At 61.4% G+C, this 14,347-nt stretch overlaps 1 protein-coding gene across 1 annotated transcript in view; it reads right to left on the bottom strand.

Moving 5' to 3' along the window:
- The window catches only part of GRIK4 (glutamate ionotropic receptor kainate type subunit 4), a 213,570-nt gene that overhangs the window by 54,062 nt on the left and 145,161 nt on the right, over positions 1-14,347 (bottom strand). The window contains 3 exon segments of the mRNA XM_004604757.2: positions 2,022-2,126; positions 2,418-2,570; positions 6,750-6,911. Coding sequence (XP_004604814.2) covers positions 2,022-2,126; positions 2,418-2,570; positions 6,750-6,911 — 420 coding nt within the window.

The raw sequence follows: 14,347 nt of genomic DNA, 5'->3' as shown, positions 1-14,347 counted from the left end.
CAACGCGCGCACACACACACACACATATGCACACACACACACACACCACACACACACATGCACACACACACGCACACACACACACACACACACACACACACACACACCCCACACACACAAACCACACACACGAGCCACTCTCCCGAGGCTCTCCAGAAGCCCTCTCCAAACAGAATCAAAACAGTAATTTTTTTTAAATGGTAAAAAAAAAAATAGCCCTGAATTCTGAAAGACTGTTCTCCACGATGGTAATAATCCCCTAATCAGCCGCCGCGGGGAATATGGTATTTGGTTCAGACATTTTACCAATTACAACCCACTGGCTCACGGCGTGGCGCTTTCTAAATAATCAAGCCCAGCCCTGAACCGTCTCTCGCCCAGCCCGGGAAAGAACCAAACCAAACCCCGCCCGAAGCTGCTGTGCCCAGGGGCAGCCCAGCACCGTGAGGGAGGCAAAGCGGTGAGGAGAGATGCCAAGGGTGATGGACGGACGGACGGACGGATGGATGGAGCCAGGAACTAGGACGGCTCTGAGCATCTCCCCCGAAAGGCCCTGCTGAGGGGGGCTGCAGCCCGTTTCCTCCCGTGGGAGAGGATCACGAAGCCCCCTGGAAGGACCTGAGCCCAGAGCCCATGTGGCACCCGGGAGGGGCCCACAGGCTCCTCTGCTCCTGGCCGTCTGTGCTGCCTGGACCCGGGCCCATTCCCGGGCATGGGATCGGGAGAACCTGAGCATGGGAGCGACTTTCCTCCCCACAGAGCAGCCCGTCAATTACCGCCCGCAAGCGGCTCCTGGGCTGTGATGCGCGGGGGAGGGGCACCTGTCAATACCGGAGATTGGGCTGGGACCTGGGGACAGCACAGCGCCAAGGACGCAGCTCCCGGACCGCACCAGAACCCACGGACCCACGTCAGACAGGAGCCTCACTGCTTGGTCCTCAGCACTGGGCAGAGCATCCCAAGGGGTGGCCCCCGGGACCCCCAAGGACTGCTAGGGGAGGAGCCTCAAAAAATACTTGGAGGGGCCGGAGCGACAGGACAGCGGGGAGGGTGCTGGCCTTGCACGCAGTTGACCTGTGTTCAATCCCGGCATCCCACAGGGTCCCCGAGCACTGCCAGGAGTCATTTCTGAGTGCAGAGCCAGGAGTGACCCCTGAGCACCGCCGGGCGGGCCCCCGAACAAACAAACAACACTGGGCTTCTGAGTCGGCGGTGATTCGGCTCCACATGGCTGTCCCCCAGAATTTTTGATACGGAGCCCGTCCCACTCCATCCCCGGAGGTCACTGGCAGGGCTGAGTGAGAGGGGGCACTGACGGGCACACGCAAGGTGGCCAGGGCCAGTGGGGAGGCTCCGGGAGGACCAGCTGCGGCCGAGGACGGAGATGGCAGGGAGGGGTGGCCAAGGGCCCCGAGCCCAGGGCCCAGGAAGCCGGGCCCAGCCCCTGCCGGTGACTGCTGTCTAATGAGGCCTGTCTCCAAGGCCCCATCCCCTTCTCGCGGGGGCTGGGGCCGGGCCAGGCTAAGAATAGCGGCTGATTATCAGTGCGACGGGAGAGGCCGAGTGGCTGTCAGGATCCCCTCCCTCTGCGGCAGCCCGAGGAAAGGAGAATACAAAGGTTAATGGAGGAGAATGAGGGAAGGAGCGGGATGGAAAACAGCCGCGGAGCACAAAGCTGGAGCCGGGAGCGGGCGGGAAAGGAGCGTGTGATTGGCGTGGAGGGACGGAGGGAGGGGGCAGGAAACGGCCCCACGCAGGGACCCGTCTGCGCCTGACCAAAGGCCTCCGGGTGTCAGGGTGAGAATTGGGGATCAGAAGGGCCCACAGGCACTCCCTACAGACGGGGCGCGCCCTGGCCTTCTCATGCCCCCCCACAAGGCTCGGTGGCGGCCCCCGTGATGCTCTGCAGGAGCTGCGGTCCCTGGTCCCCACTGGCCGGTCTTGGGGGGCTGGAAGTGTAAGTGGGGGTGGGGGGGCCATGGCTCTGAGGAGTCACTGAGCGCCCGGGCCAGCGGCCTTACCTGCCGGAACCCGTTCCTGGTGAACTGCAGGATTTTCAGGGCGTAGTTGGATCTCTGGCCTTTGCTGTTGAATTCGATGTGTCCGGTGAGGCCTTCCAATTCTACCTGTCCAAGAGAGCGTGAGTTACAGCACCCACCAGCGCCCCGGCTGCACCGTCCCTCCGGGGCTGGCCGCGCCCTCCAGGTCCCCAGGCCCAGTGTGCAGGTGGCAGGGCTCGAGGAGCAGGGGGAGGAGGAAGTCCCCAGCCTGCTGGAGTCCGGCGGAGGCAAGAAGCCGGGACGAGACAGGCAGACCCAGGACACCAAAGGCGCGTCGCGCCGGGGGGGCTGCCAACGGGGGCACTGACTGACTGACTGAGCCTGCTGGGTCTGGGCGGCTGCGGGCGCCGGCCTCACCATGCGCAGGTAGTTCATGAGGCTGGTGCCGTGCTGCCAGATCTGCGCCGAGCCGCACGACAGCGGCTTCACGCCAATCTCCTGGCTGCGGTTCAGCTCCTGCACGGCGGTCACCACGGCGTAGACGGCGTCGAACAGCAGCGCCGAGGAGAGCTGGGCGTCGGGGAGGGGAGGGGAGGGAGGGCGGCAGAGAGCAGAGTGGCCCGGTTAGGGTCTGTCTTCCCGGGTCTGTGTGCGTCCCGCATGTGGACACACCCCCTCCCACGCGTGCCCCAAGGCTGGCGGTGCCGGGTGCACCATCCTTGGGGGGGGAGGGTGCGCCTTCAGGCCCCTCCCAGACCCTAGCTGGACTCAAGCGCGTCCTTTTCATTCCGATCCATTTTACACTGGTGGGGGTGGGGTTGGGGGATTCCCATGCCCAGCGATGCTCAGGGCTTGCTCCCGGCTCTGCATCCAGGATCACTCCTGGTAGGCTCAGGGGACCATATGGATGTTGGGGACGGAGCCTGGGTCCGGCCCACTGTCCTATCTCTCCGTTCTTCTCCCCACGGGCTACAGGCTGGTGCCCAGGGGCCCCTGATCAGCGCTGACACGCAGCCCTGGCAACCCACCCCGCCTGGCACATCCACGGCGCCTCCACCCCTGGCGGCCGCTGTTACACGCTGGAGGCACGACTGTCGTAACAGGTGACTGGATCGGGGGGTGGGGCGAGCGAGCTGGGGGTCGTGACCTTCGGCAGCCCCAAGGGGGGTGTCGCCTGCAGAGGGGTGACGTGGGTCCTGGCTCCCCAACACTCCTGGGCTCCTCTCCCTCCGGGCAGCCCACCTGAGCCATCCCCGACCCTAACTGCCTCTCTCGGGGAGCACCCGGCACCCAGCGTGGGGGCTCAGGGCCAGCACCCCTCGACCTTCCGGACCCCCTCTCGGTCTCCTCTCTGCCGCCCAGCTACCCCGGGGCTGCCTTCGCAGCTGAGAAGTTCCTGGCACGAGGCGCTTGGCTGGCACCCCTCATCCTCCTGTTCCCGCGCTCTCGCTCGCTTCCTCATCGCTACCTTCTTGTGAGCAGTGTGTGAGCTGTTGGGGGGGCGGAAGGCCTGGACGGGCCAAGTGGGGCCCGCCTCCTGGGCCGCACGGCCGCCTCCCCCCCGCCCTGAACCCTGAGATCAGAACACCTTCGGGACACACACCCTCGCCCCCGGCCCCCCGCATGTTCCCGGAGCCCGTCTGTCTCTGGACCTCCGCAGAGACAGGGCACTGTGACGGCACCGTCTCAGCCTCGTGGAATGGAGTTTGCAATCTGGGCTTCATTCAGTGGAATAAACCCCTAATTACAAACATCTGCTTTAGCCTGAGTCTAATTACTTAATCTAGCCATCTGTAATTTGAATGATTTGCCGCGATTTTCATTCTTTGCGACGTGGTTCCTGGGAACCGCATATGAAAGTGGGGGGGGGGGGCTGCCACCTCTGAGCGCAGCCCGGAGCACAGCACGCGGGCAGCAGTCCGGCCCCGCACCACTGCCTGCCAGGGCTGCCCCCCCCACCAGCCCCGCCCCTCCAGGGCCCGGTGGGGGGCGGTGGGGAGCCTCCCCAGGCAAACCTGCCTGCCTCGGGGAAGGTGACGAAGAAGAGGCACAGAGGGGAGAGAACGTGGAGTCAAGGAGAGGAGAAGCACAGGAAGTAGTGGGGAGAGAGGAGGGGAGGCAAGAGAGGAGGTAAGGGAGGTGAGAGGAGGTGAAGGAAGAGAGGGGGTGAGAAAAGAAAGGAGGTGAGGGAGGAGAGAGGAGGTGAGGGAGGAGAGGAGGTGAGGAAGGAAAGGAGGTGAGGGAGGAGAGAGGAGGTGAGGGAGGAGAGGAGGTGAGGAAGGAAAGGAGGTGAGGGAAGAAAGAGGAGGTGAGGGAGGAGAGGAAGAGAGAGGAGGTGAGGGAGGAGAGAGGAGGTGAGAGAAGAGAGGAGGAGAGAGGAGGTGAGGGAAGAGAGGAGGTGAGGGAGGAGAGAGGAGGTGAGGGAGGAGAGAGGAGGTGAGGGAGGAGAGAGGAGGTGAAGGTGGAGAGAGGAGGTGAGGGAGGAGAGGAGGTGAGGGAAGAGAGGAGAGAGGAGGTGAGGAAGGAGAGAGGAGGTGAGGGAAGAGAGGAGGAGAGAGGAGGTGAGGGAGGAGAGAGGAGGTGAGGGAAGAGAGAAGAGGAGGTGAGGGAGGAAAGAGGAGGTGAGGGAGGAGAGAGGAGGTGAGGGAGGAGAGAAGAGAGGAGGTGAGGGAGGAGAGGAGGAGAGGAGGAGAGAGGAGGTGTGGGAGGAGAGAGGAGGTGAGGGAGGAGAGAGGAGGTGTGGGAGGAGAGAGGAGGAGAGAGGAGGTGAGGGAGGAGAGAGGAGGAGAGGGAGGAGAGAGGAGGTGAGGGAGGAGAGGAGGAGAGAGGAGTGAGGGAAGAGAGGAGGAGAGAGGAGGTGAGGGAGGAGAGAGGAGGTGAGGGAGGAGAGGAGGAGAGAGGAGGTAAGGGAGGAGAGAGGAGGTGAGGGAGGAGAGAGGAGGTGAGGGAGGAGAGGAGGAGAGAGGAGTGAGGGAAGAGAGGAGGAGAGAGGAGGTGAGGGAGGAGAGAGGAGGTAAGGGAGGAGAGGAGGAGAGAGGAGGTAAGGGAGGAGAGAGGAGGTAAGGGAGGAGAGAAGAGAGGAGGTGAGGGAGGAGAGGAGGAGAGAGGAGGTGAGGGAGGAGAGAAGAGAGGAAGTGAGGGAGGAGAGGAGGAGAGGAGGAGAGAGGAGGTGAGGGAGGAGAGAGGAGGTGAGGGAGGAGAGAGGAGGTGAGGGAAGAGAGGAGGTGAGGGAGGAGAGGAGGAGGTGAGGGAGGAGAGGAGGAGAGAGGAGGTGAGGAAAGAGAGGAGGTGAGGGAGGAGAAGAGGACGTGAGGGAGGAGAGAGGAGGTGAGGGAGGAGAGGAGGAGGTGAGGGAGGAGAGGAGGAGAGAGGAGGTGAGGGAGGAGAGAGGAGGTGAGGGAGGAGAGAGGAGGTGAGGGAAGAGAGGAGGTGAGGGAGGAGAGGAGGAGGTGAGGGAGGAGAGGAGGAGAGAGGAGGTGAGGGAAGAGAGGAGGTGAGGGAGGAGAAGAGGAGGTGAGGGAGGAGAGAGGAGGTGAGGGAGGAGAGGAGGAGGTGAGGGAGGAGAGGAGGAGAGAGGAGGTGAGGGAGGAGAGAGGAGGTGAGGGAGGAGAGAGGAGGTGATGGAGGAGAGAGGAGGTGAGGAGGGACCTCCATCCCCCCTAGGGGACTGGCCGTAGCCCTCTGAGCTCACTGGGTGGATGGTCACTGGGCGTGGGCCCCTGGTCAGCACCTTGGTCAGCCACGCCTGGGGCCAAGTGTGTGCCTCTGGGCATGTCTTCTCAAGTCAGGCGCCACTTTGCTCTCCTGTCCAGACGACCCCACCAGCCCCCACCAGGTCACCTCCTTACCGTGGCCCTCTCGCAGAGCTGCCTAACTCCAGCCCGGCACACCCACTCACTCGGCCAACACCCCTGCGGCACTGGCTCTGCCAGGCCAGAGGAAGGTGTGGCACAGCAGTGAGGGTCCTCAGAGGCAGAGTGCGGCTCGCCCAGGAGCGGCCTGGGGCGGGGACCCCAACACCCGTCCTCTGCTCAGCAGCGGTGAGACCGTGAGCTGCGGAGGTGACCTCTCTGGGCCTCAGTTTCCTCGTTTGGAAAGTGAAGAGACTGAGCGTGGGCAGAGGCAGAAGTTGTGGGGCTGAGGGGGGGTTGGAGGTAACACGCCAGGACAGGCACCCCCACCCCCACCTCTGGGCCCCGCCTGAGCGCTGGTGCACACAGCAGACGGACCACGGACCACACGTGATGGACCACGGGCCACAGGTCATGTGCTGATGGACCACAAACCACGTGCTGGTGGAGAAGCCGGGAAGGTGGGCTTCCACCAGGGTGTGTGCGGGGGGTGCATGGAGGAAGGGGCCGAGGGAGGACCCCCTGAGCGGCCCAGGGTTCCGGGCCAAGCCCCTGTCTCCCAGACTAGCCACACTCTGCCAGGGCTGAGGGTAGCCTCAGAACAAGACCCAGCCCTGTGCGACCCCCGCAGTCCAGCTTGGGCTTCCGTATCCCCATCCGGAAACTAAGACAGCGGACGAAGCCCCCTCCACGCAGCCGGACACAGTCCCCCTGCCCCTAACCACAGCTGCACCCCCACCCGTGTCTCCCCCCCTCTCCCGTGCTTGTCACTGGGGCCCTGGGACCCCCCCCCAGGTGCGTGAGCCTCTGTGGGGGCAGCGCGTGGAGAGGGCAGAGCCCCCGGGGTCCGTGCCGCCCGCAGAGCGAAGGGGCCCCCGGGAGGGTGGGGGACGCTTACCGCAGGCCCGGTGAAGGGCACGTGGTCACAGTTCTCTTGCCACGACTGGTTGAGGCTCTGGGCGAACTCCTGGAAGAAGGCGTGCGACTGGTTGAAGATGGAGAAGCCCAGGATGTTGACGCGGTCGTCCACGAGGCTGTCCATGCGCTGCAGCGAGAACTCCTGCAGAGACGCGGGCATCAGGACCCGCCCGCAGCGCCCCATGCAGCCCCCGAGGGCATGCCCGGGGGTGCTGAAGAGACGGTTACGGCCCAGGCCTCCTGCACACAGTTGAAGCCAGGTCGGATCCCCGGACCCCACATGGTCCCCTGAGCACCACCATGAGCCGTGCCAACCTGCCTGTAAATGCCAGCTGGAGCCACCCTGTGCCAGCCAGGACTAGCCTGTGATCCCTGGGTTCAGAGCAGGAATGGGGACTGCTGGGTAAGGCCCAAAACAAAACAAACAAGGCGAGGCCATGCCTGTGGGTGCGAGGGCTCAGGCCAGGGAACACCCCTGGGAGAAGCTGCAGCCACTGAGGCAGCGGGAGCTCAGCACCAGGAGCCCCCAGAGCTGGCCTCCACAGGGAGCCCAGACAAGGAGGGGTCCCAGGGCACCCAGAGGAACGCTGCCCGTATCCACACACTGCCAGTCCACGGCATCACCGCGCCCACATAGCACCAACCACAGCATTACCACGTCCCCACAGTGCCATCCACAGCATCACTGCGTCCACACAGTACCATCCACGGAATCACCGAGTCCACACAGTACCATCCACGGCATCACCGTGTCCACATGGCACCATTCACGGCATCACCACGTCCCTACAGTGCCATCCACGGCATCACCGTGTCCACACAGCACCGTCCACGGCATCACCGCGTCCACACAGTACCGTCCACGGCATCACTGCGTCCACATGCCACCACCCCAGACATCACTGGCTCCACCCGAGAGCCCCACATGCAAGGCTGAGTGCTGCGGTCACAGGACTTAGGGGCTCTGGACTGACCCACCTGCTGGCCAGACAGGGTCCAGCAGGCCCCACTGGCTCACTCCCTCTCGTGCACACGCACGCTTCACTGGGGGCCTTGCTCTCCTTCAGACACAGCCCCTCCCCTCTGGGTGGGCCCCACCCCCCATGGGCTCACTCCCATGTCTGGACTCGGCTGAGGCTGCAGGCCCAGGCCCCCCCAGCCAAACCCCCCCGCCCCCTGACCCGCTTCCAAGCCCTTCCGAGCAGCCGCTTGACTGAAGTCACAGATGGCCAGGGAGACCCGAGGATGTGGCCGGCCGCGACCACATGCCTTCTGGCCCTGCCCCTGCCCACCAGGGGGCACGGGTGTGCCCGAGAAGGGCTCACTGCCAATGCTGATATTTCCCGCCGTCTCCGGCGGGCAGCTGCCCCTGCGCTGGGGGCTATCAGCGGGCACGAGGGGGCAGATGGCCGATGAGGAGAGCTGCAGCTGGCAAGGGGGGGCAGGGCACAGAGCCAGGCGAGCGGGGGCAATCGAGGAGCCCCAGGGGCAGGCGGCCTGGGGGAGAGGCACAGGCTGGACCCAGCCCGGCCCTGCAGTTGTCAATGTTCCCGATCGCAGGGGCCAGTTCTCTCGGTGCAAGCCCTGCCCTGCCCCGCTCGGACATGCGCCCGGGGGCCGAGGCACCCAGCTCTCCTCAGTGAGGAGGGGCAATAATGCCAGCACGCCCAGAAGTCGGCTCCACACACAACGAAGGGTCAGCCTCCTGGCTGGCAGGGGGAAAGGCTCGTTACAGGGAGCTGCCTGTCTCTGTGAGTCCCATGTGGGGGGGGGGGGGGGAGGCCGAGCCAGCGCCTGGCAGAGTCGGGATGAACGAGTTAATTACAGTGACTGGGAGACAGCCCAGGCCCAAGTCACCCCTGTCTCCTCGCCTTTTAATTCCCGCCTTCTTATCCCTCAATTAGATCCTGTTTTCAAAGGTCTTTTCAGATGAAAAGATCCAGGGGCCTCCCTGCGACTCCCTCTCTCTCCAGGCCCCAGGGAGCCTGTGCGGCTGGGGATGCGGGATGCAGGGATTCTCCTCCCCAGCATCCTGGGGCCTCCCTGTGACTCCCTCTCTCTCCGGGCCTGGGGGGATGCGGGATGCAGGGATACTCCTCCCCAGCGTCCTGGGGCCTCCCTGCGACTCCCTCTCTCTCCGGGCCTGGGGGGATGCAGGATGCAGGGATTCTCCTCCCCAGCGTCCTGGGGGAGACCCGCTGCCTCACACTGAGACTGTTTTCCAAGTGAACACGGGACAGCTGGCCACTCCCCCTCACACGCGAGGAAGCCCTTTCCAGCCGCTCTCCCACACGTGTCCTTTGGGACACTCGCTTTCGGGGGGCGGGGGAGGCGGGGATTAAAGAAAGTCCCTGAAAATAAGGCTCCGGGTTGGAATGAGGCTAGAAAATCTGGCACATCATCTCCACCTCTGCAAAAGGCGCACGCGAGGGGGAAGGGTTGGTGCCAGTCCCAAGGCGATGCCGCCTGCTGGTCGGCCTCGAATCCAGAACCCGCCACACACAGCGGCCAACCAGCACCCCCTCCAACCTGCCCGGGGACCGTTCCTCCAGATCTGTGCCTGGAGACAGGTGCTGGGGCCAGGTGTGTGGGGGAGGGGAAATTCTCCTTCCCAGGAGCACCAGGATATTTAGAGCAGCGTCAGCAGGCCAGATGGACCAGGACAAGACCCCACGATTATAAGGGGCTGACCCGGCCCGGCCTCCCCCCTTCCGCCCCCTCCAGTCAACGGTGCCCACCGCAGACTGCCGGTGTCCCTCCCGCACCCCCACCGCCCAGCCGGCACGAGGTGGGCTCTCCTGGGGCGCAGTGAGCCGGGAAAGGGGCTCATGGGGTCCCACGATGGGGACCCTGGGGAGAACAGAGCCGGCAGCCAGGGGGGAAGGCCGAGGGGCACAGCAGAGACGCAGCCCGACCCCCCCCATCCCTCAGGTGCGTGGGCTGCGACGGCCCGGGGCGCTGGTCCCACAGCCCGCGTGTCGCCGTCCCCTGCAGAGCAGAGGGCACCTGGAGGGACTGCTAAGTGCTGGCCAAGACTGCAATCAAGGACGTTTCAGAGCCCGGGGCCCTGGTCACGGTCCAGCGCCTCCCCAGCAGGGGGTCAGGAAACAGCAGAATTGATGTCCAACCTGACCGACTCATCTTTGAAAAAGAGACTCCTCATAGCTCGAAAATGTGCATGGACGTGTATGTACATGTGCTCACATGTGTATGAACGTGTGTCTAAGAGTGTGTGAGCATGAGCATGGACACCTATGTGCATTCACATGTGTGTGCAGAATGTGTGCCTAAGTATGTGTGTCCAAGTATCCTTGTGCACACATGTATCTTCATGTACATGTATGTGCATGTGTATGACCGTGTCTAAGTGTGTGAGCATGTGAATGAGTATCTGCATGAACACGTTAGTGCGTATATGTGTATATGTGTGAGCAAGTGCATGCATGTCTGAGCATCCACAGGAACACACATGAATGTGTGTATACATGTGTGTCTGTGAGCACATGCATACCCAAGTGTATGAGTATCCATGTGAACACATGTGTGCTTGTGAGTATCCACATGAACACATGTGAATGTGTCTCTGAGCACATGTGTGCACACGTGTATGACATCCCCGAGTATGCACGTGTGCGTGACTTCCTGCGGGGAGCGTGGTTCTGGGTGCAGGGGACTGGACTGCATCACATCCCACCATGTCCTCACTCGGAGCCCAGCAGGCTGGTGGGAATCACGGGGAGGGGGCGGCAGGCTCCCCAGCACCTCGCCCCCCAGAACACACTTCATCCTGCAACAGAGAAACGGCCCGGCTCCACGGCGGGGCCTCCAAACCATGCCGCGGCCCCACCCCCACTCTGCGGCCTCGTGGCTCGGGCAGGCAGATCCCCTTCCCGCCCCGACACCCTCCACACTGAACATCATCACAGTGCCGAGCCACTGAACTGTCCAGATCTACGGCTGCCAGCCACGAAGCCACAGCCGCCCCGAACTCCAGAGCACTGTCAGCGTGGTGGTAGGGTCTTGGCGAATCTGACGAGAAAGTTGCGCAGAAGCCCAATGGGCCTCAACAATAGCGCAGAAGGCACCGGCAGACGGTAAATCCCCGGACAATGCCTCCGGGAACGCCATTGTGAGGTGGAGCAGTGAGGCCAAATTGGCTCTGATCGATCTGAGTCTGGATCATCCCATTTGCCTTTGTGTCGAAACAAACAATCTGAAGTGACTCTGCGCCTGAGAAAGGAGCAGGCGGGGATGGAGGGTGGGAACCTGGGGACACTGGGGGAAGGAAGGTGGGGAAATAAAAGGGCTAAAACCCACGTCAAACGTTTCTCAAGTGGACACGATTTCCTTTTATGAAACAGCCAGAAAAAAGTTTGACCAGGCTGGACAGTTCAGTGCTTACACCCGGGATACAATGATGTCATGTTTCTGGGTCCCTGGGCGCTGCTCGCTGGGCTACACCTAGCAATGCTGGGGGGCAGGGGTGAACCGAGTTCTGTGCTCGCTCCCCTGTCCTTCCACCTTCTTTTTAAAAACACGTTTCATCTCTGGCACCACATGGTCCATGGTCCCCCCCCCCCCCCGTATTTGGCAGCTGAGCCCCTGGAGGCCCCCAGGCACCACAAAGACAGCCATGGTGGTGCCTGGCCATGGAGGTTCTAGAGCTGAGCTGCCCGCCCAGCTGGTAAAGTGTCCCTGGGCGTGGCTCCGGGCCCCGGGGTGCTGCAGTAAGGCCCAAAAGTCGCAAAGTGGCACGTTGGCAAAGTTGAACGATCACTATACACGTAACATTCCTTTTTCAGAAACAGCAATGAAAAAGTCAAACCCAGACCTCCAGGCACGTAACAGAAGTCTCGCCCACGGGTATCCCCGTATTTCAAATCAACTGGACCCCAGAATAGGCACAATCCTGCCAACTAGCCCACAGCAGCAAAAGCAAAATGCTTCCCTTCTCTTATTATCCTGGAAAACCACGACTTCCTATGGACAGCCGTCACATCCCTGCCCTAACCTCAGTCAAACCCTAACCCTAACGTGCAGTGGGCCTAATATCTAGGGAGGCCCTAAAGTAGCATCATCATCATCATCATCATCATGTTGATCGTCGAATTTCTCGAGTGATCTCAGTAACGTCTCCCTTCGTCCTAGCCCTGAGATTTTAGAAGCCTCTCTCTACTTGTCCTTCCCAATGATCCAAAGTAGCATATTTCCAAAGTTTAATGGTCTCTACACACCTAAAGTCCATTTTTCTGAAATCACAGTGGAAGAGTTAACACCCAAGAACCCGGGTAACCTAAAGGCAAGTGTCGCCCGAGGCTAGTCCCATATTTCTGGTCACCTGGACCCCCCTGAAGAGACACAATCCGGCCAATTAGCCACAACGAAACAATCGCAAATTGCTCCACTTCCCTTTTTCTCTTGGAAAACCACACGGCTTTCCAGCTGGGAACTGCTGTATGATGAACAACTTGGTACATCGCGATGTCATAATAAAACTTGAAATGCGTTTCAGAACATGTGACTGGAAGAGAAGCAGATACGAAACGACCACTGGTCATGTCCGTGATCCGCCAACAGAAGCTCCTTAATGCCAGCGGGGTCTTGGCAGGGCCTGGTGGGGGGGCGCTGTGCAGCCCTGGGCTGGAGACCACCGGGAGAGCCCAGGGCCGGAATACGAGCCCCCAGGACGCAGCGGGTGGGACAGAACCTGTGCGGCATCACTCTGAAGACACAGCCACACGCACCTGGTTCTTGGTGGCTGTCACAGCCCTGGACGACCCTCTGGAAGCACAGGGTGGCTGCCCTCACCACTCTCTCCTGGGCGCCCCGAGAAATGCCAGGCAACCGGATGCTGGTGCTGGGGGTTAAGTTGGCGACGCGGTGAGAGCGGGCGCAGGGGTGCGTGGCCGCGGGCTGGGAGCCGTGACTTTCTAAAGCGCTGTCTCAGCGGCCTGGACTCTCCTCGCCAAAACGCCTTTCTGTCTCTGCTCCTAAACTTTGAATCTCTTTATTTTTATCTCTTTTAATTAGATATAAAGGGGAGGGGAAGCAACACTTCATGGCGTTTGCCGGGGAGAGCAGGGAGGAAATCACCGTAGCCTGGAGTTACTGGCGTTATTAGCTGAAGGAAGGCCTTTGGCGGGCACTTTGGGGAGCCATTAACAGGCAATGAGAAAGACCGTGCGTGGGGGAGGGGCGGGGGCCTTGCCCCCAGTTACCAGACTCTGCTACGGGGCAGTGGGTGCTCTGCTCCCCGGGGACCCCCACACCCCCACACTACCAGCCCCCTTCCCGTCAGGGCCACAGGAAACCTGCCCAAAGATTCGGCACCCCACTGGGCCCTGGAGTCGCCCCTAACTCCATGACCGGAGAGCAGCTGGCCTTGTTCGGGAAGCCCTTCCCTCTGTCCTGGGGGATTGATAAGGTGGCGGGGGGGAGTCAGGAGAAGAGCTCAGGGAAGCACTGAGGCCCACAGAGATTGCCCAGCCCCGAAGCAGCCCACAGGCACGACGACCACATCCTCTCACGCGCAAAGCTGCAGCTGTCTGGAACGGAGAAACGAAGGAACGAGGCATAGGCAACCGCCAAGGCAGAAACCCAAGGCCCCCCCCCAGAGAGGGGCAGGCCCCTGGGAGAACGAGAAGCGCCAGGAAACTGTCGGAGGTGATGAGGCGTCAGCAGCCCGAGGCTTCCTGTGACCACGTCCGGGTTAGCCTCCACGCGTGGAAAATGCCGGGAAAGAGCCACTCGGAGAAACAGTTTCTCCCCAGAGAGATCTCGGGATGGGAGCCGTTAGCTGCGCCTCTCTCCGCCCAGATTTGACCAGAGTGGCCACACATGTGCGGCCCCTCTGTTGCTGAACGCCCGTGATCCCAGAGGCCCACAACTTTTGGCACCAGCAGCTTCTTGCAGAAATGCCTCTAGACTGTGAACTAAGCTACAGCACCATGCCACCATGGGAGGGGAAAGGTTTTCTCTCTCGGATTTTTCTTCCCCTGGTGGCAGCGTGACGACTGCCAGCTTATAAGGCCCACTAAACAAAGGTACAAGCTTGCAGTGATGCAATTTCTGGCAGAAATGTCTTAGTTACTTGGACTTAATTACTGAAATACCAGAAATCCAAAAATCATGTGGCTGCTGTTGTGGCCGCACGACCTCATATGCTCTTCATTCTCAGCAATGGAAAACTAATGCCTTTTCGGCAGGTCTGATTGTTGGGGGGAAATTCCAAATAATAATAGTGAGTTTCCTGTTGATATAGTGAATGTAATCAAAGTAAAGAAAAAGTAAAGCAAAAATCATCAGCCACACGGGCAGGGGTGGGGGTGGGGGGATGGGCGGTATACTGGGGTTCTTGGTGGTGGAACACGTGCACTGGTGAAAGGGATGGGTGTTCAACCACTGTATGACTGAGACTTAAGCATGAAAGCATTGTCACTTTTCACATAGTGATTCAATTAAAAAATAATTAAAAAATAATAAAATAAATTAAAAAAAAATTTTCTTCCCAGAGCCGCTTGGGCCTGGCTGTCACGCCGTGTGGTCCTCGGAACAGAGACAAGGAGTGAGGTGCAGCCC

Source organism: Sorex araneus, chromosome 3 (assembly GCF_027595985.1).
Source record: "Sorex araneus isolate mSorAra2 chromosome 3, mSorAra2.pri, whole genome shotgun sequence".
NCBI lineage: Eukaryota > Metazoa > Chordata > Mammalia > Eulipotyphla > Soricidae > Sorex > Sorex araneus.
The sequence above is the reverse complement of the archived record's forward strand: the minus strand, read 5'-3'. Positions and strand labels throughout refer to the sequence as shown.